Genomic DNA, 26,559 nt, shown 5'->3' with positions numbered 1-26,559 from the left:
GCAAACAAAATCGTCAAAAGAGCCATGATTTGCAAGTGCCATAACAAGTCTCAGTAAATGCAGTACACGAAGCAAGGTTTATATATATATATATATATATATATATATATATATATATATATATATATATACAGTACAGACCAAAAGTTTGGACATACCTTCTCATTCAAAGAGTTTTCTTTATTTTCATGACTATGAAAATTGTAGAGTCACACTGAAGGCATCAAGGGCTATTTGACCAAGAAGGAGAGTGATGGGGTGCTGCGCCAGATGACCTGGCCTCCACAGTCACCGGACCTGAACCCAATCGAGATGGTTTAGGGGTGAGCTGGACCGCAGACAGAAGGCAAAAGGGCCAACAAGTGCTAAGCATCTCTCGGGGAACTCCTTCAAGACTGTTGGAAGACCATTTCAGGTCACTACCTCTTGAAGCTCATCAAGAGAATGCCAAGAGTGTGCAAAGCAGTAATCAAAGCAAAAGGTGGCTACTTTGAAGAACCTACAATATGACATATTTTCAGTTGTTTCACACTTTTTTGTTATGTATATAATTCCATATATAATTCCACATGTGTTAATTCATAGTTTTGATGCCTTCAGTGTGAATCTACAATTTTCATAGTCATGAAAATATAGAAAACTCTTTGAATGAGAAGATATGTCCAAACTTTTGGCCTGTACTGTATATATATATATATATATATATATATATATATATATATATATATATATATATATATATATATAAACCTTGCTTCGTGCAAACAAACATAGCCTATATTTTGTACACATTCTTTTTTTATACGAATTAATCATTTGATAGCACTAGTTCTAATAGGATATATGTTGTAAATTTTAAAGCAGTGGTCTCAAACTCAATTCCTGGAGGGCCACAGCTCTGCAGAGCTCCAAATCACACCTGTTTGGATGTTTCTAGTCAAGTCAAGTCAAGTCACCTTTATTTATATAGCGCTTTAAACAAAATACATTGCGTCAAAGCAACTGAACAACATTCATTAGGAAAACAGTGTGTCAATAATGAAAAAATGACAGTTAAAGGCAGTTCATCATTGGATTCAGTTATGTCATCTCTGTTCAGTTAAATAGTGTCTGTGCATTTATTTGCAAGTCAACGATATCGCTGTAGATGAAGTGACCCCAACTAAGCAAGCCAGAGGCAACAGCGGCAAGGAACCGAAACTCCATCGGTGACAGAATGGAGAAAAAAACCTTGGGAGAAACCAGGCTCAGTTGGGGGGCCAGTTCTCCTCTGACCAGACGAAACCAGTAGTTCAATTCCAGGCTGCAGCAAAGTCAGATTGTGCAGAAGAATCATCTGTTTCCTGTGGTCTTGTCCTGGTGCTCCTCTGAGACAAGGTCTTTACAGGGGATCTGTATCTGGGGCTCTAGTTGTCCTCGTCTCCGCTGTCTTTCAGGGATGTAGAGGTCCTGAAGACCTTGAACAGCTGCTGGATCAGGTGTGTTTGATTAGGGTTGGGGCAAAACTGCAGAGCTGTGGCCCTCCAGGAACTGAGTTTAAGACCAATGTTTTAAAGTAATATCAGTCAACATTTGTATAATATATTTCTTAAGAGATGTTTTTGTTAATATGCCAAGTAGTTACAGTGTTTAAAATTTGCTTACACACTAAAAGTTGTACTTTAGGCACACTTAGTGAAACTATTTTCACATCAAGTCCACAAAACGTAAAACTTAAAGCACATTATCTGCTTTGCAATCAGTTTCACATTTACATGCCACACTTATTTAGTGCTTACCCACACCCAATCATCCAGAGTAAAAACATCTATACATGACTTTGAGAGAAACAAATTTTTTCGCCCTTTCTGTGTAATTCTATGTAAATACTAAAGATGCATACAAGTTACTTATATTCTGATTGTTTCAAAGCAGTGGTAATTCAAATTCTGAATTCGAACTATTCGATGTAAAGTTTATCAATTCTTCATGCACACTGTACATACAGTGTATTTTTATATGTGTATGACGAACTCCTGTGCACTCCACTGCACAATGAACAAGCAAAGTCAAAGATAGTAGTGTTTTACATTTGACATATCCATATGTAGTTTGACATGTACATATGTATACATACATATGTATTTAATTAATCATTTGATGTTTGTGTGATGAGTTACTATGCAAAAACAAAATTTGAATGAGTAAAATAATTTGAAAAGGGTTTGCTTTTGAAAGAGATATGTAATGTTGTGTGTGCATATCTTGTGTAAGTTTAAAGAAAAGGAGTCATTGTTTCAGAAACTGTCAAAGCATTCAATAACAATAAAATAATATGGGGAAGGTCAAAATACTTTGATTCTTATAGTCAATGTGTTTTAATTATATTTAGATTGATGCTACATAAACTGATCTCAAACTAATACTGTGTATTCTCAGTTTCCCCAAGCATGTTCATTATTCTTCTATAGAAGTGTAAGACATCACTGTATTATCTACAAAGAGGATACGGTCTTTATTAATAATAAAAAGTTATGACACATAAACAAAAGCAAGAGGATAAGGTCTTTAATTAAAAAAAAGAAAAAAGTTATATATTTTTTCAAAACATTGTATAATATTTTTGTCCCTCACTCAAATAGAAAATAACTAAAATAACTGAAGCTCATGGTTTTTTAGATAAACATTCACAATTTGAAAACGGAGTGTATTCATTCAAAATGTTTCATTTTCAGTGAAGTAGAAAAACTTTTATAAAATATAAAATCAAGTAGAAAAAAGAAAAGAAAAATATAATGATACACATTACCAACCAACATTAAATTATATTTCAGGGTTTCATTATTCAAATCCAAACTCAGCAATGCTCAGTTTTTGTTAGTTTTATCTATAGTTTTATCTAAGGGTCAAAATGTGAAACATGCTTGTCATATTATTTATATTATTATGCAACTTTTAAAATGGTTGCGCCAAAAAAAAAAGAAGCTTGATTTTACAGCATTGACAAGTTAAAAAATAATAATAATTATAAATTTATCCCAATGTCTTCAATAAAACATTAAACACTGAAATAAAAGCCAATTAGCCAACGCTTGAATTAACTGCAGCAAATTTTACTAAATGAAGGGTATGGAAACTTTAGTAACGGATCCTTGTAAAACAATTCTTAAACAAATTCATGTAATACACCATTTAAAATGACATAATAAATATTGGGTACCATGCAACATGTTAACAAAAAATAAGAACTTATAAATTATAAATCAATGTAAGAATGTTATTAAGTTAATTAAATTAATTGTTTGGTAATTTCAGTTTATGCTGTATAACCATTTTCCCCTATGATAAACTTGTATGAATTTTTTTTTCCATGTTCAATTAAGAGTTAAGGAAAGTGTGAATAAATTGTAGGGTCAGATCTTTTAAATCTTGTAAATTGCATCAACATAATAATTATTAAACTAATTAACCTCTATAACCATTAGCTGAAACCTTTAGTGCATCGCTGTAAATTTCATGCAAATAGTGATGTCCAGTCTACTATACTGAATTTCTAGCTGTTCTGTTTGAGAAATATTCTCTCTAAAAGGGAATCAAACCAATCTAAAAAAATAAAATCAAATAAAAAAGGTGTATAAAGAGTATAAAAAATTATACTCAAACATAAGTAACATAACATGACTGTAATTCAACACTTCTTTGGTATTAGGTTATATTGTGTCCATATAGGACACAACCGTGAAACACTACAGTCATACTTAAGGACAACATTTTAACAACTTAAGTAGAAAAATGTGGGTAAGAAAGGAATACAGGTTTGGAACAACATGGAAGGGAGTAAATGATAACAGAATTGTTATTTTGGTAAACAAAAATGTAAGAATCAGTGCATTTGTAAAAATGTACAAATGACTAACAGAGAATGAAACCTGTTTCAAAAACCTAGCAATATGCAATAAAGAATTGGACTGAATAATGATCACTGATAAAATCTTTACATTGTGAATCCAGTATTCTTTTGCAGAAGAGTGTTACTAAAAAATAAGTATAGTGCAAAAATAGCTATGGAACAGTTATTACAGTGTCTCAGTGGAGTGTATTTGTGTAGAAAGTGTTATTAGGAATGAGGATAGGTTCACCCCAAATTCAAAATTCTGTCATCCTTTATTTAACCTTGTATTGTTCCAAATTTGGTGTGTGTGGATATGTCTACACAAGCACTGCAATGTGACACTACAAAAGCAAACAGAACCTTAATATAACTAGTGATGCTGTCTACACTGGACGTAGCACAACACAACAAATATCCAACAGGAAACTGATGCCCTGTTCCATCTTTGGTGCACTTCCATTACGTCTGCCAACTGGTCGAATGGATCTGAAACGTTCACTTTAATAGATCCAGTGTAAAATCTGTGTGGATATATGATGTCAAGCTCCAAAAATGACTAAATTTAAGTTTTGCCAGGATATAAAAAAATATATTTAGGTTTCACATATGGAACAAAGTCAAACTGATTTGGAATGATATGGGGTTAAGCAAATTATCACAAATATTTCTAGGTCAAGTATTCTTTTAAAGACTTTTTATGCTGTGCCACTGGCAGAATATGAGAATTGAGGGAAGTGGGGTTTTCTATCACTGTCGAAGGACTCCATGTTTTCATCTGGAAAAAAAACATACATAAAACATCACAGATAAAATTATGGCCAAAGAAAAATGTACAGTATTTCTTCAATTTGTAAAAAGATTTTATAGAGCAACCTGAAAATCACCACTAGGTGGTGCCTTCATAATTATCCGAATATTTGTTAAGTGAGAGTCTTTAACATGTACTGTAAGAGAGGGGCATCACCTTGGCCTGGGGGTGTGATGGTGATGGTCTGCCCTGTAAACTCCACATCAAAGTAGCGAGTGTCTGTTTCTGAGGTTACCTGGGGCTTAAAGGGTGGTACAAGCTGTGGAGAAACAGATACAGATATATATATTTTGAGAGTTTGACTCCTATGACTTAGGTGCCCTTGAGCAAGGCACTGAACCCCCAACTGCTCCCCGGGTGCCACAGCATTAATGGCAGCCCACTTCTCCGGGTGTGTGTTCATGGTTTTTATGTGTTCACTGCTCTGTGTGTGTGCACTTTGGATGGGTTAAATGCAGAGCATGAATTCTGAGTATGGGTCACCATACTTGGCTGTATATCATGTCACATATATATATATATAGTGGCCTCTCTTTATGACCAATAAGCATTTTGCCAATGACTAAATGCTATTGTTATTCACCTTCTTCTCATAAACATCTTTCCACTCAATGCCTTCAAAGAACTTATGCTGCATGACTTCTTTTGCATCATCTGGACCTCCACCTAACCTGCAGAAAGAAAACCCAAGAACAGATGACAAACAACATATATATAGTTTCTTTTTCTTTTTTTTTCACTTGACCAAGTGATCAAGAGCCCTGGATTTTTATTGGCAAGTTGACGAGTCAACAATTACTGCCACTAAGTCACCACAAAGCATCTCTGTCATGGCAATTTCTCGAATCATAATCTGGTTCACACTGTATCCATCAATATTTTGATTTGCTTATCCATGCTGATCTCTCACGCTAAACAAGTCTAATTTTAGAGGGTTGTTAGACACTTTTTTCTGATCAGGCAGCAGGGATATAAATTAAACAGTGTGACAGCAAAATAATGTCACAGATTACTATTTGTAAGACTATTAATTTAAATCAATTGTCCCCAAAAGACAAAGAGTCTTCATAGCTTGTGATACATCTTAATCTAAATCTATTACCTGTGAGTCCATCTTCTCGCTGTTCTATATCACAGACTGTTCTTCTACCACATTTGAAATAAACCACTCTTGTCTCTAACTAGCAGTTTTAAATCTCGGCCACTATAGTCAATCCCCATTCCTATGCAATAAATAAATAAATTACAAATGAAACGTATGAAAGTCATATGGAAAACAAATAGTAATGTTCAGTACATTTGGCTATGTTTTAGTACAAACACTCCCAAAAGATTTAGGAGGTACCAAGTGGCATTGCTTTTGTGCAATAAAGACTGCAAAGGTAGCTCAGTTTCCCCTAAAATTGTAAGATTTAATTCAAATGTGACAAAGATGTATAAATATGTATATTGTTGGCATTTATTTCTATGGTGGTATTACTGCCAACAAAAGAAAAAAAATCTCTTTATTTGACCATTGTTTTTTTTTTTACTTCATTCAGGGACAAGGTTGCATGTAAACTGCTCTTATTAAAAAAAATTACAAATCAATTAAAAGACTCACAGACCTTCCAAGTGATGTTATGAATCAATAACTTGAGAGATTATTATTCAATTATCCATCATTCATCATGAATTCTTGAAACAGTGCACATGGAGAAGGTCTCTCACCGCTGCTTTGGGTCTTTCTGAAGCAGTCCTGACAGCAAAGATTTTGCCTCAGGTCCAAGTGTACGAGGAAAACGGATCTCATCCATGAGGATCAATTCAAAGAGTTTCTCATGATCCTGGTTGTAGAAGGGCAGCCGGCCACACATCATCTCGTACATGACTACACCCAACCCCCACCAGTCCACCGCCCGGCCATAATCATTGTCCTCAAGAACCTGAGAAATAGCAGCAGGAACCAAAATTGGGGCCAAGGGGTCAAGATTTTGCTGGCTGGCATGGTAGATAACTACACTATCGTGGAAAATGTTTTTTGTTTTTTTGTTTTCATTGAAAACTATTCTGACAAAAAATATATTTATGTAAACTCATGCAAAATCACAATTTTACAATGTAACCAAAGTTTTAACAGTGAAGCATTAAATGGCTGTTTTATGCCTTTCACATCACAGCTCAACTCATGGTTTGTAATGACATAAGTTCTCAACATCTCCATTAGGTATGCACAATTTGAAGAGGCACTGTGCAGACCAATCGGTGTATGACATCAAAGTACCACAAGAGTGATTTCGAAGCATAAGGAGCCATCTGCCCTCTAATCGCTTTTGCTGTACTATTATTATCCATGATTAATCACATGACAGATCAGATGATAGCATGTGGAACTGATTAAAATGGTGGTATATTCCCAAAAATACTCCCAAATGCTCAAAAGATGGAAGACAATTTTCCTTTGTACATTGATTTTTACAATACACATTTAGTGCCCAAATTTACCAATAGGCTATAGATTATTAGATTATAGATAGCAGCTGGCAATAGATTTATTTACATATGGCAATGCTATAAACAATAGTTTAGCTGAGATTTGCTATATAGCACATATCACTTTATGTGAGTATGTGTATGTGAATGACACTGGATGTATTTGAAGTAGTTGCAAGTTGGCATTATTAATACATTATGCTATGATATGGAAATCTGTAAGGTTTGAAAGGTATCAAATATTTCATGTTTTGTTCCATTTCTATTTGGTGTAGTGACAAACGTACAGTATGTGGGTAAAGCTGGATATGTTTTTAGCAGTTGCAAGTTGGAGTTATAAATACATTATACTGTGATATGTTAATGTGATAGGTTTGAAAGATATAAATTCTGTAAGGATTTGTACAATTTCAATTTGTTGTAGTGACAACTCTTATTATGTATGTATGTATGTATGTGTGAATAAAGCTGGATATATTTATAGTAATTGCAAGCAGGAATGACTGCTACATTATACAGTGATAAGGAAATATATAATATGCAAAAGGTGTGAAATCTACATGTTGGAGGAATCACAGTAACACTGTACAGGTGAAGTTATCCATCAATCTACTGCATATACCTTAAGTGTAGTAAGGGTCCACCTGCAGTTAAAAGTTTTTAGGGATATCCAGCACTGAACCAATAGGTCAGTGAATCAGATCCAGATTTGCACGCTCCAGAATCTTATTAAACAATGATGCAAAATGACAACACTTAAAAATGCATAGCAACCCCCCTCACCCCGAACTCCTTTATAAATGAGCTCATGTATTCAAAATGGTCTTCAAAAGACCAGATCGGATTAAAACCCCAAAAGCGGAAGACTCGTTTTGTCTTCCTGCACTGTCCTTTTGGCAGGAAGACATATAGGAGAGCCATAATAGTCCATTCTTTGCTTCCAGAGATAGAAAAAATGTGTTTCTTTGTACCAACCTGGATTTCCTTCTCTATTCTCTGTTCATACAGATATTATTGCATAGTGTATTTACAAACTATTAGTGTATTGAACTCATTGCACATATCTTTCATCTAATTTTTTCTTACCTCTGGAGCCAGGTACTCTGGTGTACCACAGAATGTCTTCATTGTTGCCCCCTCTGTAATTCCCTCCTTGCACAGGCCAAAATCAGTGATCTTTATGTGGCCATCTTTATCCAGCATCAAGTTCTCCAACTTCCACAGAAAATTGTGTTATGTAATATATTGGTTTGATAATGATAATGAAGTAGCATTACACTAAAAAGTAATTTTATACATTTTAAGTTATTAAACATGATCCCTCTTGTATGGAATTTTATCTCACCTTTAAGTCTCTATAAACAACGTTTTTCTCAGAATGAAGGTAATCCAGGGCTGAGACAATCTCTGCTCCATAAAACTGTGCTCTTTCTTCCGAAAAAACACGATCTCGCGATAAATGAAAAAAAAGCTGTGATATAAGAACAAATACCCCATAAATATCACAAACGATAAACAGTAAGACAATCTTGAATTTAGAATCTTCTGGGATAAAACATATTATATGTAGTACACACATTATTTAAATAAATCAATCAGCTGCATGCAAATTAAATAATTAGTTCATTAATTTGAATGAACAATCATTACTAAACTTCACCTTTACAAGATCTCACCTCTCCACCATTTGCATACTCCATAACAAAACATAATCGGTCATGAGTCTGGAAAGAATACTTCAAACCCTGAAACACAGGTGACATTAGATGTTGTAACATTCATTATTACATGAATATTTACAATTATTCTCTAGTTTAATATTGATTATCAGTGGAAACAAAAAAAGATGGCTAATTCTGCTAATTCAGAAATCCTCAGAGAAATCTAATCCCATCCGAATAGGATGCCTGGGATTGCGGGATATTATATTTTACAATGCTTCTCCTTGATTCTTGTGGCATGTTTCGACTGCCCATGCAGCTTTCATAATGGAAATCATTATCACTTTTGCCTTCTGAAATCAATAATAAATTACTGATCGATTATCGATCAGGGGTGTCAAACTCAATTCCTGGAGTGTCAGAGGCCTGCAGAGTTTTGTTCCAACCCTGATTCAACACTCATACCATGTAGCTTTCAAATAAGCCTGACAGACTTGATTAGTTGGATCGGGTGTGCTTAATTAAGGTTGAATCTAAACTATGCAGGGATCTGGCCCTCCAGGAATTGAGTTTGACACCCCTGAACTAGATTGAAGGTTTTAAAGTTGGCCTGAATTTAAAATAAGGTCAGGGTAGATATAATAATATAAAAAAAACAGCTTTGCTATGTAATAATCATAGTTCTGCTCTAACAAGCACAGAGACATTTAGAATCTATTGATATATTTAACAGACAGTGTCCCTTGGTGCCCTGGATATTGATATCTTGTTATTTATTTTAAATTATTACCAGTATAGGTGGTTATTTTGTTGTAATGCAAATGTTTTGAATATACATGGACACAAATGTTTACGCCAGGCAATAAACTGACAAGAACTATGCATGGGTGCCACTCCTTACAGTCCTTATGCCACCCAATGAACAATTTTATAAATCTGCCCCTGCTCAATGAAATTATTATTTAAGAATAAACTTAACCCAAAATCCTATAAGTAAACCGAACCTGGAATGTTCCGTAAATCAGTACTAGTTTGTGATAAATGCAAATTCTTAAATGTCTCTTACTCTTTACAGTCATTTTACTTTTATATCATCAGCTTACTGTTAAAAAAGGGTGTTTGGAGTTCTGGAGGACCCGGTTTTCAGTAAGTGTGTGTGCTACCTCATCCTGTAAATAAAGTAATGAAAAGAATTAGTTAGAACTTCTAATATGAAGTAACTACAATGCATGCATTTATATATAACTTGACAAAATACATTATACAGAAAAATAGAAAAAACAATGTTTATATTTACTGGAAAAAAGTAGACAGAAAAAAGCAAAGGACCTACTTTTGCTACAATAACCTCCTTTTTAAGAATTTTCATGGCATAGTATTTTCCCGTGGCTTTCTCCTTCACTAGTATGACCTTCCCAAAAGTGCCTTTCCCCAAGAGTTTGAGGTATTCAAAGTCATGCATTGTCTACACAACAGCATAAAGAAAAGTCTTTGAGAAAGACAGTTTTAAAATATCCTATATCATTTTAAAAATCAAATCTAAGGTACAAAAATGTATTTAAACAGGTTATTTTTAGTTTTTAGGTTTAGGTTCACATCTTATATTGTTTACTTAAAAAGCAGGTCATATGATATTTTAAAGTGCCCTAATATTGTGTTGAGTCCCCTACAACAGGTTTAAATGCTTCTAAAGTCAGAAAACATTGTAATTTTCTCAGAATAACCATTTAATATTAGAATTATTTGCCAATGATTCGGAGCAAACCCCTCACTTCCACAATTCCTTTGCTCTGATTGGTCAGATGGCCAAGCCTGTTGTGATTGGCACAGAGAGGAGTCCTTGAGCCACGAGTCAGCGCTACCAGTTACAAAGCACCTTTACATAAAACAATAATATGTTATATGTGCTCCAATCCGTTCTTATAATAATGACATAAAATACAAAAACACAAGCAAATCATGTCCACAGCTAAAGTTTAACTGCTAAACTGTGAACAACACTTGGTGGATACATAAGCTCAGTGCTAACGTGACAAACTGATGAAACAATGCAGTTTGTAAACCAAAATATATCTACTGTAATGTATGAAGAACGACAAACAAAAGGAATACATCACATATTAGCACAAAAACTTTTTTGGAGAACTCAATTGAAAATTTACACAACGTTTCAATCAAATTTACAGGTCGTGGCTTGGAGAGTTTGTTACTCCAAATTAAGAAAGAAGATTAGAAGCCAATGAAGATAAATCCAAGATTAGAAAACCAATCCTTGGTAAAATTAGATGCAAACAACAAAAGGTTGGAATTGATTTCTGTGGTATCCTTGAACACAGCGTCTTCTCAACATCATGTAAACACACTAACCAGCGGAAGTGTTTGTGGGCAGGTCTGACTGTTTGTATTTCGTGGGCAGGCGGGGATTATGCAAATGTGTTACCCAGTGATGTATACCCGTAACAGGCAAAGATTAGAAAATTATTGTTAAGGCGATTCAGAACCGAGTCTCTTTTCTGAGAGACAATATCTTTGCAGATTGTTTTCATTTAGGGATAGCTACATTATAAACTGCAAAAGAGATATTTTTCAAAAACCCATATGACCTGCTCTTTAAGAGTTGTTTAGCAACCATGAAAAATATTTTAACCTTAAAAAAAAACACACTGTATCATAAAATTTCTATAGAAAGTGTAGAGGACAAGAAACTCTCTACCACTTTGAGTCGAGGTTTGGACAGGTACATCTCCATGTCCATAAGGTCGGGTGCAGAGTCCATTCTCTCTTCCTCCTGCTTCTGTAGACTATCTGCCACAGCCTGGATGGCCTTCGTCCACTCCTCCCTGCCGAAAACAAGAAAATCATGTAGGGGAACTCTAATTTTACAGCTTTCTTTTATTCCACAGAAGTTTAATTTAAGCACTATCATGAATTAAAGCTAAACAGTAGACACTGCACTGTATACTGTCTGCTTCTGAATACAACATACAGGGCCGCTGCTGGCCAAATGGGTGCCCTAAGCTGAATAGTATTGTTGTGCCCCCTCCTTCAAAAAAAAACATCAAAAACCTAACTTTAAGGGCCTTAAAATAGAATTTAAATAAAACAGTTAATAAATAAAATGTAATTAAATTGCATTATTTATAAATTAAAATTGTAGCTCCAGACAATTACCTATGGCTATGATTTTTGTCTGATTGATTTTATGGTCCCAAGCTTTCAGAAATCCCACAAAATAAAATTAAGCAGATTTACTATAATAAAACCATGTTTAATTTTGGTAAGGGTTGTGATGTTCACATGTTTTTGTTGAAGAAATTAAAGAGGCTGTAGCATTTCTATCACGAAAAGGTGGCCATGTTAATGTTTCAATTTGTATTTTTATATTTATATGTTAATATTAATATAGACGAGAAGGGATTTATTTTTTTTGAGCTACTGGGATGGTGCCCCCCCGGGAGTTGGTGCCCTGCGCAAATTGCGTACTCTGCGTAAAGGGGGCGGTAGTACTGACAACATACCAACCTTTCCTCTGGGGTCTCAACATGAAAAGTGCGTTCAATAACAGTTGTCCACTGCAGGCACCGAATAATAAAAGTGTTTGCCTTCGGTCGCTCCGTCTTCATCAGCTGACATTCTGAGTGAATAAAAGAAGAAAGAGAGTTTTTTTGTGTGTGTGTTATTTTGATATTCGTAGGTTGGGTTAGGAAAGGATGCAAAAGGGAACAAATACAGCAAATTGCATTGTGTGTGTGTGAGTTCCTCTGCAAACTGATAAAATAAAATGGCTACCTACGGGCTACTGAAAAGTTATTGAGTGGAGTTTCCAGCTGGTCAACATCTTGTGGCCGCTCTTTGTACCCAATAAATGTACCATCACTCTTGAGTAAGAAATATCTTGGTCTCCATGTTTTTATGTATTCTCCTGGAAATAAATAGATTAGTAGAACAAAACATATCCAAACAAAACATGGAAACATTTATGTATTAATATTTAATAAACGTATGTTATGATACTATGGATCACTAAATACATTAGGCACTTTTATGTTATTATTATAAAGACACTCCATTAAACTGGAGGCATACAGTAAGTGGTAATAAAAAAACATTTTGTAATATCTAAAATATATAGGATATGATATAATATACAGTCATGCCCAAAAATATGTAAACCCTTGGTAAATATGATCAAAGAAGGCTGCGAAAATTAATCTGCATTGTTAATGCTTTTGATATTTTATTTAAAAAATTCACAAAAATGTAACCTTTCATTGGATAAGAATTTAAAATGGAGGGAAATATTATTACGAAATACATGTTTTACTCTAATACACATTGGCCACAATTAAGGACACCCTTTTATTGAATTCTTTTTTAAACCTCCAGTTGCCAGTTTAACAGCTGTAAATTTTCTCCTATAATGCCGGATGAGGTTGGAGAACACCTGACAAGAGATCAGAGACCATTCCTTCATCCAGAATCACTCCAGACCCTTTAGATTCCCAGCTCCGTGTTGGTGGTGCTGCTCTTCAGTTAATCACACTCATTTTCTATAAGCTGCAGGTCAGGGATGAGCTGTTTTCTATAAGCTGTTTTTGGATGAGCTAGGATAATTTTTCTTGAAACCCTTCTAAACAACATGTGGTGATGTAGGTGCTGTTTGACATTTTTTTAAAGGTTTTCTGACCCCGAGACACAACTGTTTTCTGCAATTCTGTGAGTCTTTAGCCACTCAAACGGACCTCCTCACCATGCATTAGGACGATATTGATACACGTCCTCTTTCAGGCAGACTGTAACATTTGCTGTTGATTGGAAATTCTTAATTATTGTCCTGATGGTGGAAATGTGAATTTTCACTGCTCCAGCTCTTTTCTTAAAGCCACTTCACCAATTTGTGAAGCTCAGTTATCTTTTGCTGCACATCAGAAATATATTCTTTGGTTTTTTCCCATTTTGATGGATGATTAAGGGAATTTGGGCTTTGTTTTTACCTCCTCTTTATATTTCTGTGAAACAGGAAGCCATGGCTGGATAATTTCATATTCATAATCACCCTGGAGTACCCAAAATTGTGAATATGAATGGGAATATACTTCAGAGTTATTTTACTCATAAGAATTTCTAGGGATGTCCTTAATTGTGGCCAATGTGTATTAGAGAAAAACATTTATTTCATAATGATATTTTTCCCCATTTTAAATTCTTATTATCCAATGAAAGGTTACATTTTTGTGATTTTTTAAAAAAATAAAAGATCAAAAGGATTAACAATGCAGATTAATTTTCACAGCCTCATATTTACCAAGGGTGTCCATATTTCTGGGCATGACTGTATATGATAAACATATACACCACTTTTTTATGTTTTTGATGTTTTTAAGTCTCTTGCTCACAATGGCTGCATTTATTTGACCAATATACAGTATAATTAAATATTTATTAACAGCAGTCATTATGTCAGTATTCAGTGTCACATGATCAATCAAAAATAATTATAATATGCTTGATTTGATGCTTAGCAAACATTTCTTTTTATTAATGGTGAAAACAGCATAATAGCTTAATACAAAGTTTAAAAATAGCTGCATTTATTTTAATAAAATTTACAACATTATTATGTTTTTGTTGAAATAAAGAAAACATCTTACTGATACTAAACTTTTGAATGATAGTGTAGTATATGTCATGATAAATATTTGTAGAGTTTACATGAATTATAGTTTAGGAAGTTTATAAGTGAAGTGATGTTATATTATACTTATTATAGTATTCTTTACATTTCCTTATAATTATCATTAATCATGCAGTTTTACAAATAACCAAGAGACTAAATGGAAAATTTCTAAAAATGTATTTATTTATTTATTTTTTATGTTACACCGCAAGGCTGTTTAAGAGACAATGTGATCAAAATGATAAAACTTGGAAGAAATGCTGACCAGTAAACGGCATATTATAAAAAATTAGCATATAAAAAAAGCCTTTCCATTTATTTTTATTTTTTATTTTAACTTAAAATTGAGGTAACTATAACAGAAAGTGTGGGATGTCTGAGCCCTGTGAATTTAAGTACCGTAGTAGTTCTTATTCTTTAACCAAATGTAAAGTTATGACAACATGCCACTCTAAAAACAGAATAATATGATTAGTGAATAATTTCTTTTACAATTGAACTGCATATGCACTGAATGCAATCAGGAAATATGATGTGAACAATGTAAATGTTAAGTTGTACTCCTTATGTAGACACTCGAGTAGTCAGTATCTATGACCGAATTCTGGTAAACTACACAATTTACAGTACACATGTCACAGGCTGTTCTTCTTTAAACCACAGACTGCAAGTCCACACCTACGACTAGTCAATTTCTTCTTGTTGGGGAAGTACCCTGCAGTACTTCAAGGTAATTAGTAAAAGGGGCATCCCTGAGCCCTTAAAAATAGAAGGTTGAGAACTTTCACCATAACAGTTTTCATTTAATCAGTTTATCTACAGTCATCAAAACAAACAGGAAACTACTGTTTACACTCATGGCCAAAAGTTTTGGCAGTGACATAAATTTTGTGTTTTGCAAAGTTTGTTGCTTCAGTATTTGTAGATTATTTTCCACATATTTCTATGGTATTCTGAAAAACAATGATAAGCTTATCATAAGTTTTAAAGGCTTGTATTGGCTAAAACAAATATAGAATCAGTCAATATTTATAGTGTTCTTCATAACCTCTGCAATTTACTCTGGCATGCTGGATATTAGCTTCTGAGCCAAATCCTGACTGATGGCGGTCCATTCTTGCCTTATTAGTTCTCGGAGTTGTTTACAATTTGTGGGCTTCTGCTTGTCCCCTCACCTTTTGAGGACTGACCAAAGGTTCTCTATGGGATTGATATCTGGGGAGTTGCCTGGTCACGGATCCCAAATTTCAATGTAATGATCTTCAAGTCCCTTCTTTATCAATCTTTATGCTCTGCACTGGTGCTGCACGATTCCGTAGTGGTCTCCTCAGGAGGAGACGGTACTGGCGCTTGATGGACACTCTGGGATGTCCTGAAGACCTCTTCACTGCAGTCAAACCTCTCTTCTTGATGATCCAGTAAATGGTTCTTCAGGTACAATATTCTTTGCTGAGATTTCCTTGCATGTGAGGCAATTCTTCTTTGAAGAATGCTGCACGTGTTTCTTTGGAGGTAATCATTGCTAACAATAACACAATGACTAGAAGTGCTTCTTCCCACCTTTTATAGCAATCAGTCTGCTCTTACGATCTAATTTGTATGATAGTCACTTGACCTGACTAGTGCTCATTCACACTTTCACGTGCTGCTTATATGATTAGTCAATGAATGTTAGCTGGACATTTTGTATCAGGATAAAAAAACTGTGAATTTGTTTTTTAGAAAAGTTCATTTTTTGGCCAATGAGGCTATTAGCAATTATTTAAAATGCATCTGATCACTCACACAATAATCTAGAAACAATGTGAATGAACATCCACAACAGCTTAAGCAATAAACTTTGCAAAACATAACATTTATTTCACTCCCAAAACCTTGTGTCATGACTGTAGTCAAACTCAAGTAAGACCAAGACTCTGTCAAATGCAAGAGTTCACATTACAATCAGATGAGAGTGGTTGTCAGCTACACAAGCCTGCACAAGTTTACTCAAAAAAACAACGGTAAGATGCCATGACTGCTGTTGGTGTTTGGGGTTTCATGGTTGGATTTTCATTTCTTTGTCATTTTTTATTTTAATGTCGCCACATTAGTGGGACTTCTGGTAACTAACAGTCAGATTCTTGAAAACAGGAAGTGACACAAAAGATATCGTGGCCACACAAGCAGTTTAAAAATTAGCTACTGCTATTGCTGACTCATATCTGCACTGATAAACACACTTTAAACATGCACACGGTAAGATCATAAAATACGATCGTCCAGGGAGCATGTCAGTCTTTTAAATGCATGACAGAAAAAAAAAAAAAAAAAAAATATATATATATATATATATATATTAAATATATATATAATATTAAGGGGCATTATTTATTACTGTACTGTCAATGTATCAATTGACATCTTGTATCAAAAAGCTTCCTTTAAGAAAGTCAAATTCTAAGCAATTCTCTGTGATGAAAAAAACTGCACCAGCTCATCTCTGTGTATACATAATCAACTAGTTCATTTGTTTTTTTTAATTGTTCTGTTTCAGATTAATACAGACAGTTTTCAATCAAGGACTATCTTCTTTTTAATGACATCAGCTTTTTTTTTTTTTTATAAGACAGATGAGCAGAGGAAAACGTCTGTACTTGTTAGTAAAGGGGATTATAAACAGGTGAGATCTTTAAAAAACAAACAAATCCAATTATACAAATATACAAAATACAATTTTGATGAAAAAAGAAATATGCTAAACATTAACAGATTAACAAAAAATATGCCCCCATGGGCCACACATAGGGAAAAAATAACTCACTAAATCCCTTGTGGGCAAAACAAGCCTGCCGCCACGCTAAGCAGCATAAATCCAGGCAAAGGCAGAGCTGCTTTTCATCTGGGCCTAGAGTGCCATTACGGGTGGTGTCTGTCTGCATAGCTGAACTGGAATGACCTTGCCTACAGAAGCACACAGCCCTACACTGTCCGGCAGTCTATGTCTCATGGACACTGGCAAAATGAGGATAGCAAACGCCCTGAGTGCTTGATATTCAGCTCTTTTGCTGTTTTCTGCTCTCAACACCCTCAGGTCATTTCCCTGTACACTGTTGCATCAGCCTCTTTGGCTCAATGACTCCGATGCTCTGTGGTTTACAAGGACAGACATGAACTCAAAATTTCCGTGCTTTGAGGAGTGCAACACAGTAATATCCTCTCACTGACATGTACAGTAGGAAAATTTACTTAAGAATGTGATATGATTATATGTTGGCCGATGTTGAAAATACAGAATAAATAAGAAAAGGAAGAAAATATAAAGCTACTCCACTATAATAAATAGCTAAAAAAAGAAAAACAATGGCAGCTTTTGTAAAAGCCATAGACACATGCAGCTTTTTGCATTGTCACTGATCTAGTCTGTACAATGGTGCTGAGCAAGGTGGAGCAGAGTGGGCATTTTCAGTTAACTCCTATGAACGTTAAGCTTATAACTTGCAAGGAGATTTGTGGAGCTGACACAGAACTGAGAGCAGTGCTCAAAATGCTCAACTCCAATCAAATGAGGAGAGCAAAATGTCAGGCAGCAACACACAGCTGTGAAATTCAAGTAGTGTCATTTGTCTTGAATGTTTATAAATATGCAGATTGTGCAGTTTCTGTTGGATTCAGTGTATAAATCATAATGCAGTTTGGACTCTTAATTGGGAGTAGACAGGCTAGGTTTTAAGTATTTTTTTGGGGTAGGTTTTTATCAGTCTGACCCTGCTTGGGACTGGGTTCATAACCACCTCTTATCTGGACACGATCTAATGGTAATAATGTAAACAAAAGTAATTATTTATTTTTTTGCTTGTTTTTCACAAGTATCGCATCTTCAAAGAATTTTTACCTCTCTTATGTAGCCATCCCTCCTTCACAATGACAACATCACTCATTGTGGCTGGAGAGAAAACCCTCTTGTCCCTTTGACTTGGACCAGGACCAGAAAGTGGAAACTGTTGGATGTCTCCAGCCTAGACATTCAGCAGGACAGGTGGTCTGTAGGAAACAGAAGAAAATAAAGATTCTGACTTATTTATATTTATTTATTAAGCGCACTTTCAGAATTTCTCTAAACCCTCCACCTTCCCCAGCTCCACCTGTACAGATCTGCTACGGGTTATTATAAATCCTAGCCTATTCATGCAGCAGCAGTAGATTAATCGTTAAAAGATCACAATCTCGATTCAAACAGCTATGTAATCCCATTTTTTTAAATGACAATGATTCGCTCGTGTCTATTGTTCTTACTGGAACATTCAAATCTGCATTTACGCTGCTGCTGACAGAGAGCAGATAGTTACCATGTTTGGATGAGAAACATTTTATTATTTATGTCTTATAATCATTCATATTATAACAGGAATAATGGGTTTATCATTCAGATATAAACATTGATTTCTATTGTAGCAATCAAAATAGAGCAAATCCCCGTTTGAAGGTAAAATAACATTCAAATAACATTTGTGTCGACTGCATCATTGAGTGAGTCATTGAATTATTCATTCAAATGACTTTTTCATCATAATATAAAAAATTGGTGTATTCAATATTTTAAATACACACACACACACACACACACAGTATATACAACCCGAATTCCGGAAAAGTTGGGACGTTTTTTAAATTTTAATAAAATGAAAACTAAAAGACTTTCAAATCACATGAGCCAATATTTTATTCACAATAGAACATAGATAACATAGCAAATGTTTAAACTGAGAAAGTTTACAATTTTATGCACAAAATGAGCTCATTTCAATTTTGATTTCTGCTACAGGTCTCAAAATAGTTGGGACGGGGCATGTTTACCATGGTGTAGCATCTCCTTTTCTTTTCAAAACAGTTTGAAGACGTCTGGGCATTGAGGCTATGAGTTGCTGGAGTTTTGCTGTTGGAATTTGGTCCCATTCTTGCCTTATATAGATTTCCAGCTGCTGAAGAGTTCGTGGTCGTCTTTGACGTATTTTTCGTTTAATGATGCGCCAAATGTTCTCTATAGGTGAAAGATCTGGACTGCAGGCAGGCCAGGTTAGCACCCGGACTCTTCTACGACGAAGCCATGCTGTTGTTATAGCTGCAGTATGTGGTTTTGCATTGTCCTGCTGAAATAAACAAGGCCTTCCCTGAAATAGACGTTGTTTGGAGGGAAGCATATGTTGCTCTAAAACCTTTATATACCTTTCAGCATTCACAGAGCCTTCCAAAACATGCAAGCTGCCCATACCGTATGCACTTATGCACCCCCATACCATCAGAGATGCTGGCTTTTGAACTGAACGCTGATAACATGCTGGAAGGTCTCCCTCCTCTTTAGCCCGGAGGACACGGCGTCCGTGATTTCCAACAAGAATGTCAAATTTGGACTCGTCTGACCATAAAACACTATTCCACTTTGAAATAGTCCATTTTAAATGAGCCTTGGCCCACAGGACACGACGGCGCTTCTGGACCATGTTCACATATGGCTTCCTTTTTGCATGATAGAGCTTTAGTTGGCATCTGCTGATGGCACGGCGGATTGTGTTTACCGACAGTGGTTTCTGAAAGTATTCCTGGGCCCATTTAGTAATGTCATTGACACAATCATGCCGATGAGTGATGCAGTGTCGTCTGAGAGCCCGAAGACCACGGGCATCCAATAAAGGTCTCCGGCCTTGTCCCTTACGCACAGAGATTTCTCCAGTTTCTCTGAATCTTTTGATGATGTTATGCACTGTAGATGATGAGATTTGCAAAGCCTTTGCAATTTGACGTTGAGGAACATTGTTTTTAAAGTTTTCCACAATTTTTTTACGCAGTCTTTCACAGATGGAGAGCCTCTGCCCATCTTTACTTCTGAGAGACTCTGCTTCTCTAAGACAAAGCTTTTATAGCTAATCATGTTACAGACCTGATATCAATTAACTTAATTAATCACTAGATGTTCTCCCAGCTGAATCTTTTCAAAACTGCTTGCTTTTTTAGCCATTTGTTGCCCCCGTGCCAACTTTTTTGAGACCTGTAGCAGGCATTAAATTTTAAATGAGCTAATTAAGTGGATAAAAGTGTAAAATTTCTCAGTTTAAACATTTGCTACGTTATCTATGTTCTATTGTGAATAAAATATTGACTCATGTGATTTGAAAAATTCCTTTAGTTTTCATTTTATTAAAATTTAAAAAACGTCCCAAGTTTTCCGGAATTCGGGTTGTATATTAAAATGTTTAATAATTCATTCAAATAAATTAAACAGAATTAAATAGCAGCAGTAATATTTTGTCACACATTTTTGTTGTTGTTGTTTAGTTCAGAATCGTGGGTGAATCACAATCTCCTTTTGAGACAAAAAAAATTTTGATTCTCAATTTATTCAGAACCGTGCGGCTCTAAGCAGCAGTATGTCTTAAATACTCACAGCACCATACGTCCGTATGCACTGGCAGCAGCAGCAATAATCTCCAACTACAGCTATAAGCAACAGCAGCAATTCATCTGCAGCAGCGTAACAGATCTATACTGCCAAGACTTAATAAATAAACATCCATTAACACGCTAAAATCTTCTGAAATGTTGCCATAATAGAATTTACATGAAGAAATCTCCATTGTTTACACCAGCCCTTTGCCTACTTTACATCAACTGCTAGTTCTCTGCAATCTCTCATTATTTATTTATCTGACAATTATGTAATTATGCATTATGCTGTTCTAGACTGATTGGTGGACCAACATAGCCATGTTCTTCACCTACAAATCTTTGACTGATCAACCAACATTTATAAAACCATAGGTATGCCATAATGTGCACAGAATCCCTTCTATTAACCCCTCCCCACACACACACACACACACACATAAAATGACTTGTTTGACTATGCTTAACCTCATAAGCATACAAGTTGCATACATGCATATTCCTATTCAGATGTGTTATTTTCATGTTGAATGTTCATCATGTTTCTATACAATCTATGTTATTAAGCTGTCTTCTTCAAAGCCAAGCATGCATTTATTAGCATTTCACTTTGTACACACAAAAAAATTTAAAGGAATTTTTAATTCTCATGACCAACAGATCCTTGCTGTTGGTAAAAATGAAAACATAGCAATCCAATACCAGCGTATCCACTACTAATATAGCTTAAATATACTCTTAATCTACATACCTTAAGTTTTTTTTTTTTTTTACTTTATATTTTTTTATTTTTACATTTTTACTAATGTAAAGTAATTTATTTGCTTACTCCATTCATGAGCAGTAGATTTAATTTATGAGTTTATATCAAATCAATGTAACTGCTTTACATTTAAAAAAAAAAATAATAATAATTGATTCATTCACACCAGTAAAAGAGTAAATACAGTCAAGAGTCAATGGGATATTGTTTACACAATTTAATCCTTATACAAAAAAATTTTTTTATAACATTTTGCATATATATTTGGCACACTATTTTAAAAGGCACAACAGTTAGAATATAATATTAGAACAAACCAATTGGGAAACAGCTTGAACTGTAGATTTTGAGATCTGACTATTAAAACCTGCTGCCCTTGATGCACCCCAGAGGCACCCCAGCCTCTGGCTGCTTGGAATGCAGTGAGAAAGAACAGCGATCTCCTGCCTCGGAGCCGTCTGAAACAACAACCCCATGTGAACTTCCCCTCCCCCTGCCTCAAACATCAGCAACAAGGAGATGCAGGTAATCCTCTGACTCAAAATATACATGCATGCACTTAAACAGAACGAGAGGCAATGGCTGCAAGCCAAAAGAAAGAAAGAACGAAAGAAAGAAAGAAAGAACGTTCGCTGATAAGCAATCACATAATCTATGAGAAGTGCTGTAACAAGAAAATTCTTCAGACATATACAAGCAAAAATACACACTGAAGAACCATTTACTCACAATGAGGCCAAGCAAATGCAAAGGTGCACACAGACCTACAACTCTCAGGCACAACTACCTTCTCTAATGACTCTCTCTGTCTGTCTGTCTCATACAAACCCACACACACCAGGGAAGTCTCATGTGTGTCAGCTTCACTGTCTGGTGCTGCCACTGCAGCTTGTCTCTGAGCGCGGCCCCTCCCAAAGCCGCCACGCTGCAGGAGAAAAAGAGACAGTAAAAAAAAAAGGGGGCGGGCGACCAAGCCTGTGCTCAATGCAGCACTCCATGAACTCAATGGCCTCACAGATGGTCACGTGGCACGAATAAAGCGAAAGAGTGAGAGACAGAGGTCCCTGAGGCCACCCACCTCATTCAAAATTTCAGCTTTTGCTCGTGGCTCAGTGAGAGGGAGAAAAGGAGTAAAGGGCCTCAGTCACCTAGTTTTTTTTTTTTAGCAGCGGCCTTGTTATGCTTATTTTTCATAACTGCATGTGTATAGAGCTAAGTTTACAATTGTTTTTTTGCACGCAATGGAATCTTAAAGATGTTTTTGAAATAAATCTATTATGCTCAGGTTGCAATTATTTAAACAAAAATACAGCAAAAACATTGTGATATATTCCTACAATTTAAAATGACAATTTTCTTCTTTATTATATTTGAAAATGTACTTTAATTTATTCCTGTCATGGCAAGGCTGAATTTTCAGCAGTCATTACTCCAAGTCTTTAGTGTCACATGATTAATATCACATAATATTGCTGTTACTGTATTACTGTACTGATCAAATAAATGCAGCCTTGGTGAGCATATAAAATGTCTCTCAAAAAACATGAAAAATTATTCCAAATGTTAACCAATAGTGAATATTAGTAGCATAGTGTTCACAAATATATATATATATATATATATATATATATATATATATATATATATATATATATATAAACAAGGGATTATTTACAAGCCAGAGTATAAGACAATTTCCAAAAACAGAATTCAAAAATTCCAAACACAGAACTTAAAATTATTCTGGGTAAGACGACATGGTCTTGAATTACTGCTTTTAGAGGGCTGTTTGTTTTTATGTTCAGTTCCTTAGCAACCACTATACCCCTGGTTGAGAATGGACCACCTTGAGAGAGCCGCCAGGTTTTACAGCTTGAGGACGGGGTGGTTTTCTTTTAGGACATGATTGCTTTCAGCAGTTAAACAACATTTGGGTAGTGGGCTTTGACTAGTAGGTACACTTACACTGTAAGTGAAACAAAATAATAGAAATTCTTAGAGGATTAAATGTTAGTTGGATGTATGAAAAGCCCTCTCCGAATTACTTAATCTAATAATCTAAATATACAGAAAAATAACATAGTTAGATAGAGTTAGATAGTTAGATAGTTGAAAAAGTTAAGTTAAAAAAGAAATCCCGTTCATTTACTTATTCAATAAATAAATAACATTTAAATAAATCCACAACAGTGATCAATCCACAGGGCTAGCTGGTTTTGCTAGAAAATTGTAGATTTTATGTCAAACATTTTTGGCATTTTTTCCTACATTCTAAACATATTTTCCACCTTCACACACAGAACATTGCTCCTGGGCACTGAACTACTTTGGTTGACCACCTCATTGCGCAAATGTACACCAGACACAAAATAGCCAACTGTTTACAAAAAATAAATAAACAAATAAATAGACCTGCATTATCAGCTGTAGCCTTGTTGTATGAGTTTTATTATTATTTATTTATACATGGTCTAAGTCTGTACATGTGTGAAGCCAAAATCACTTATAATTTTGGCGATTGTTTGGATGCAGAAGACATGCACAATCATTGCATGCATATCTATTTAACAATTTTAGAGTGTGTATTAACATTTACGGCATTTGAAATCTGCCATATAACAAATAAATTAAAAGCAACAACAAATCTCTGACCGTCTGATTGCTTTTTTTTTTTTTTTTTTACATAATTAAAAAAAGTTGTTTAAGCTCGAACAACTTGAGCCGTGATGCGGTTAGATGCTTGAGGAAATCATCTCATGTTCACTTCTGCCCAAAACAAAACTGCTATCATGCATACTTAAAAAAGAAATTCTATATGCACGTGTACAATATCATGTCATACCCCAAGACTTCAGATGTGACTTCGGTTCATTTCACAAATTCTTCGCCCGTCTTCTCGCACAAATTATTTCCATCTAGTTGTGGGTAAAAGTATTTCCTGCTAAACTATTTCCCCTCTTATATCACTATCTCTCTCTCTCTCTCTCTCTCTCTCGGTTATTTCATCCTTCATCTGATTTTCCTTCATTCGTTCGTGATAATTCATTGTGGTGCAGTAAGTGAGCAATGAGTTGCGCAGGCGGTGACGTCAGATTTTCTTAAACAGACCCCACATTTCCTTTAAGGCTTTACCACACAGCAAAAATATTCCATTTAAAAAATATTTAGTTGGACTTATAGGCAAATGATTACAATTATACGCTTAAATATAACAAACATATAAGCGTATAGTAGACTAGTCCTTGTCTTTGATTGGCATAAAAAAATCTACAGTCTACAGAACAACAACAATCGTAGCGTCAGGGCATGCAGGGCATATTCAAGTGCCGTGTTCGACCCAAGTCCAACTGGACCATGTCTTTTTTCTCTCTCTTCCCCATTACATAGCTTATTAAAATAGGTCAGTTTTGTTTTTTAATGGCAAAGTGATCATAGGCTATTTCTTTTTGTTTCTTTATTAAGTTAATTTTTTAATTTGTTTGGAACATTTTATGTTTGTAAAATTCAAGCTGCAGCAGCGTACAGTGAGTTGAGCATTATGTTTGATCAATGTAGCCTTCTCAAACCAGCACGAATTGCCTAAAATAAACAGACATAAAACACTTAATGCATTTCACAGTATTAATTTAAAATGTTTCATAGGCAATTGAGGGCTGTTATGCGCATATCCAATCATTTGTGTGGAGGATGCTAAAGAGCATTTGCAGGACATGGAGGCGTCAGCGTGATCACTTGCATTTACTTTTCTTTTCTTTCTTTTTTAAAGGACGACTAGGCTATATCTGGGAAAAGATTTATTTATTGTTTAGATATTTATTTTTATTTTTGGCTACCCTTTTACGATAGAAATGTTTACAGGCTCTTTAACTTCTTCAACAACAAAACATATGTGAACATCACAACCCTTAACAAAATTAACCATGGTTTTATTGTAGGCCTAGTAAAACGGCTTAATTTTATTTTGTGGGATTTGTGAAAGCTTGAGACATAATATTATAAAATCAATCAGGGATCTACAACATTTTTTCATATGGGCCCGGGGCTGACTCGTATGGAGGACTCTTACGGCACCGACAACAGTGGAGAAGGAGACGGGCTATCATAAAACAATAATAATAAATAACCAAGTATTTTTTTTTCCTTTTTTAGATTATTTTTATGCCTATCAAAGACAAAACATTGAAATTATTGTCGTGAAAATTATAATTTTTTGTGAAAGAATTAATTATTGTGAATAATTAATTATTGTGAAATTATGTTTCATTTAAAAATCGCAAAGAATAACAAAAGGTTTAACGATGTTGTAATAATTTTCCAATATTTTGAATATACTGAGTGTACTTGGATCTAATATTTTAAACGTAACTTGTTTGTTAATAGATATGCCTATTTGTGTGGACAGGACACACACAATTGGATCAAATTCCAACACGGCATAAAGGCTTTTATTTAAAATATGACGCTGGAATAGATTAACCTACCTGTTGCTATGATTGCGAACAAAGTGGTTATTGCATTTGTCATCAGTGATCATATCTAAAAAAATGTAAAATTTAAAAAATAAAATTCTGTAAAATATAATTAGATTTTTCCAAATAAAACAATGGTGAGGTTTAAAAAAAAAGAAGAAGAAGAAAAGAAGAATAAGTTAACCACGAAATCATTATGCAGTGATTTGCAATGCAGTATTGCAAGGATAGTCTTCCGTGATATGAGCGCGTGTGTTCTAGTTAGCAAAATAGTGCAGGAAAGAAACGAACCTTTCAAAGCGAATTAACGTACTCGGTTACTAACGTAACCTCGGTTCCCTGAAATACGGGAACGAGTACTGCGTCGAAGACGCTTATGGGAAAAACTCCTTTTTTTCTCCTGAACTGAAGCCTTATT

General features: G+C 34.9%; 1 protein-coding gene across 4 annotated transcripts; it reads right to left on the bottom strand.

Annotated features, from left to right (window-relative positions):
- Positions 1-4,438: 4,438 nt before the first annotated feature.
- Positions 4,439-24,719, bottom strand: LOC132107089 (RAC-alpha serine/threonine-protein kinase-like). Of its 4 annotated transcripts, none has more exons than XM_059513279.1 (15): positions 24,515-24,719; positions 22,460-22,597; positions 18,364-18,512; positions 12,606-12,734; positions 12,335-12,446; positions 11,526-11,652; positions 10,146-10,277; positions 9,916-9,981; positions 8,828-8,896; positions 8,497-8,622; positions 8,238-8,366; positions 6,390-6,604; positions 5,263-5,350; positions 4,836-4,938; positions 4,439-4,646 (listed from the first exon to the last, which is right to left on the bottom strand). In XM_059513279.1, the coding sequence occupies exons 3-15, from the start codon at positions 18,407-18,409 to the stop codon at positions 4,567-4,569; spliced, it is 1,422 nt and encodes a 473-aa protein (XP_059369262.1). In that variant the 5' UTR covers positions 18,410-18,512; positions 22,460-22,597; positions 24,515-24,719; the 3' UTR covers positions 4,439-4,566. The 4 variants fall into 4 exon arrangements, with proteins under 4 accessions (XP_059369262.1, XP_059369261.1, XP_059369258.1 ...); XM_059513278.1 differs by having other exon boundaries at positions 22,511-22,597; XM_059513275.1 differs by lacking the exon at positions 22,460-22,597.
- Between the last annotated feature and the right edge of the window lie 1,840 nt (positions 24,720-26,559).

This window comes from Carassius carassius, chromosome 27, assembly GCF_963082965.1.
Source record: "Carassius carassius chromosome 27, fCarCar2.1, whole genome shotgun sequence".
In the NCBI taxonomy this organism is placed as follows: domain Eukaryota; kingdom Metazoa; phylum Chordata; class Actinopteri; order Cypriniformes; family Cyprinidae; genus Carassius; species Carassius carassius.
This window is presented reverse-complemented; position numbering and strand designations above follow the sequence as displayed.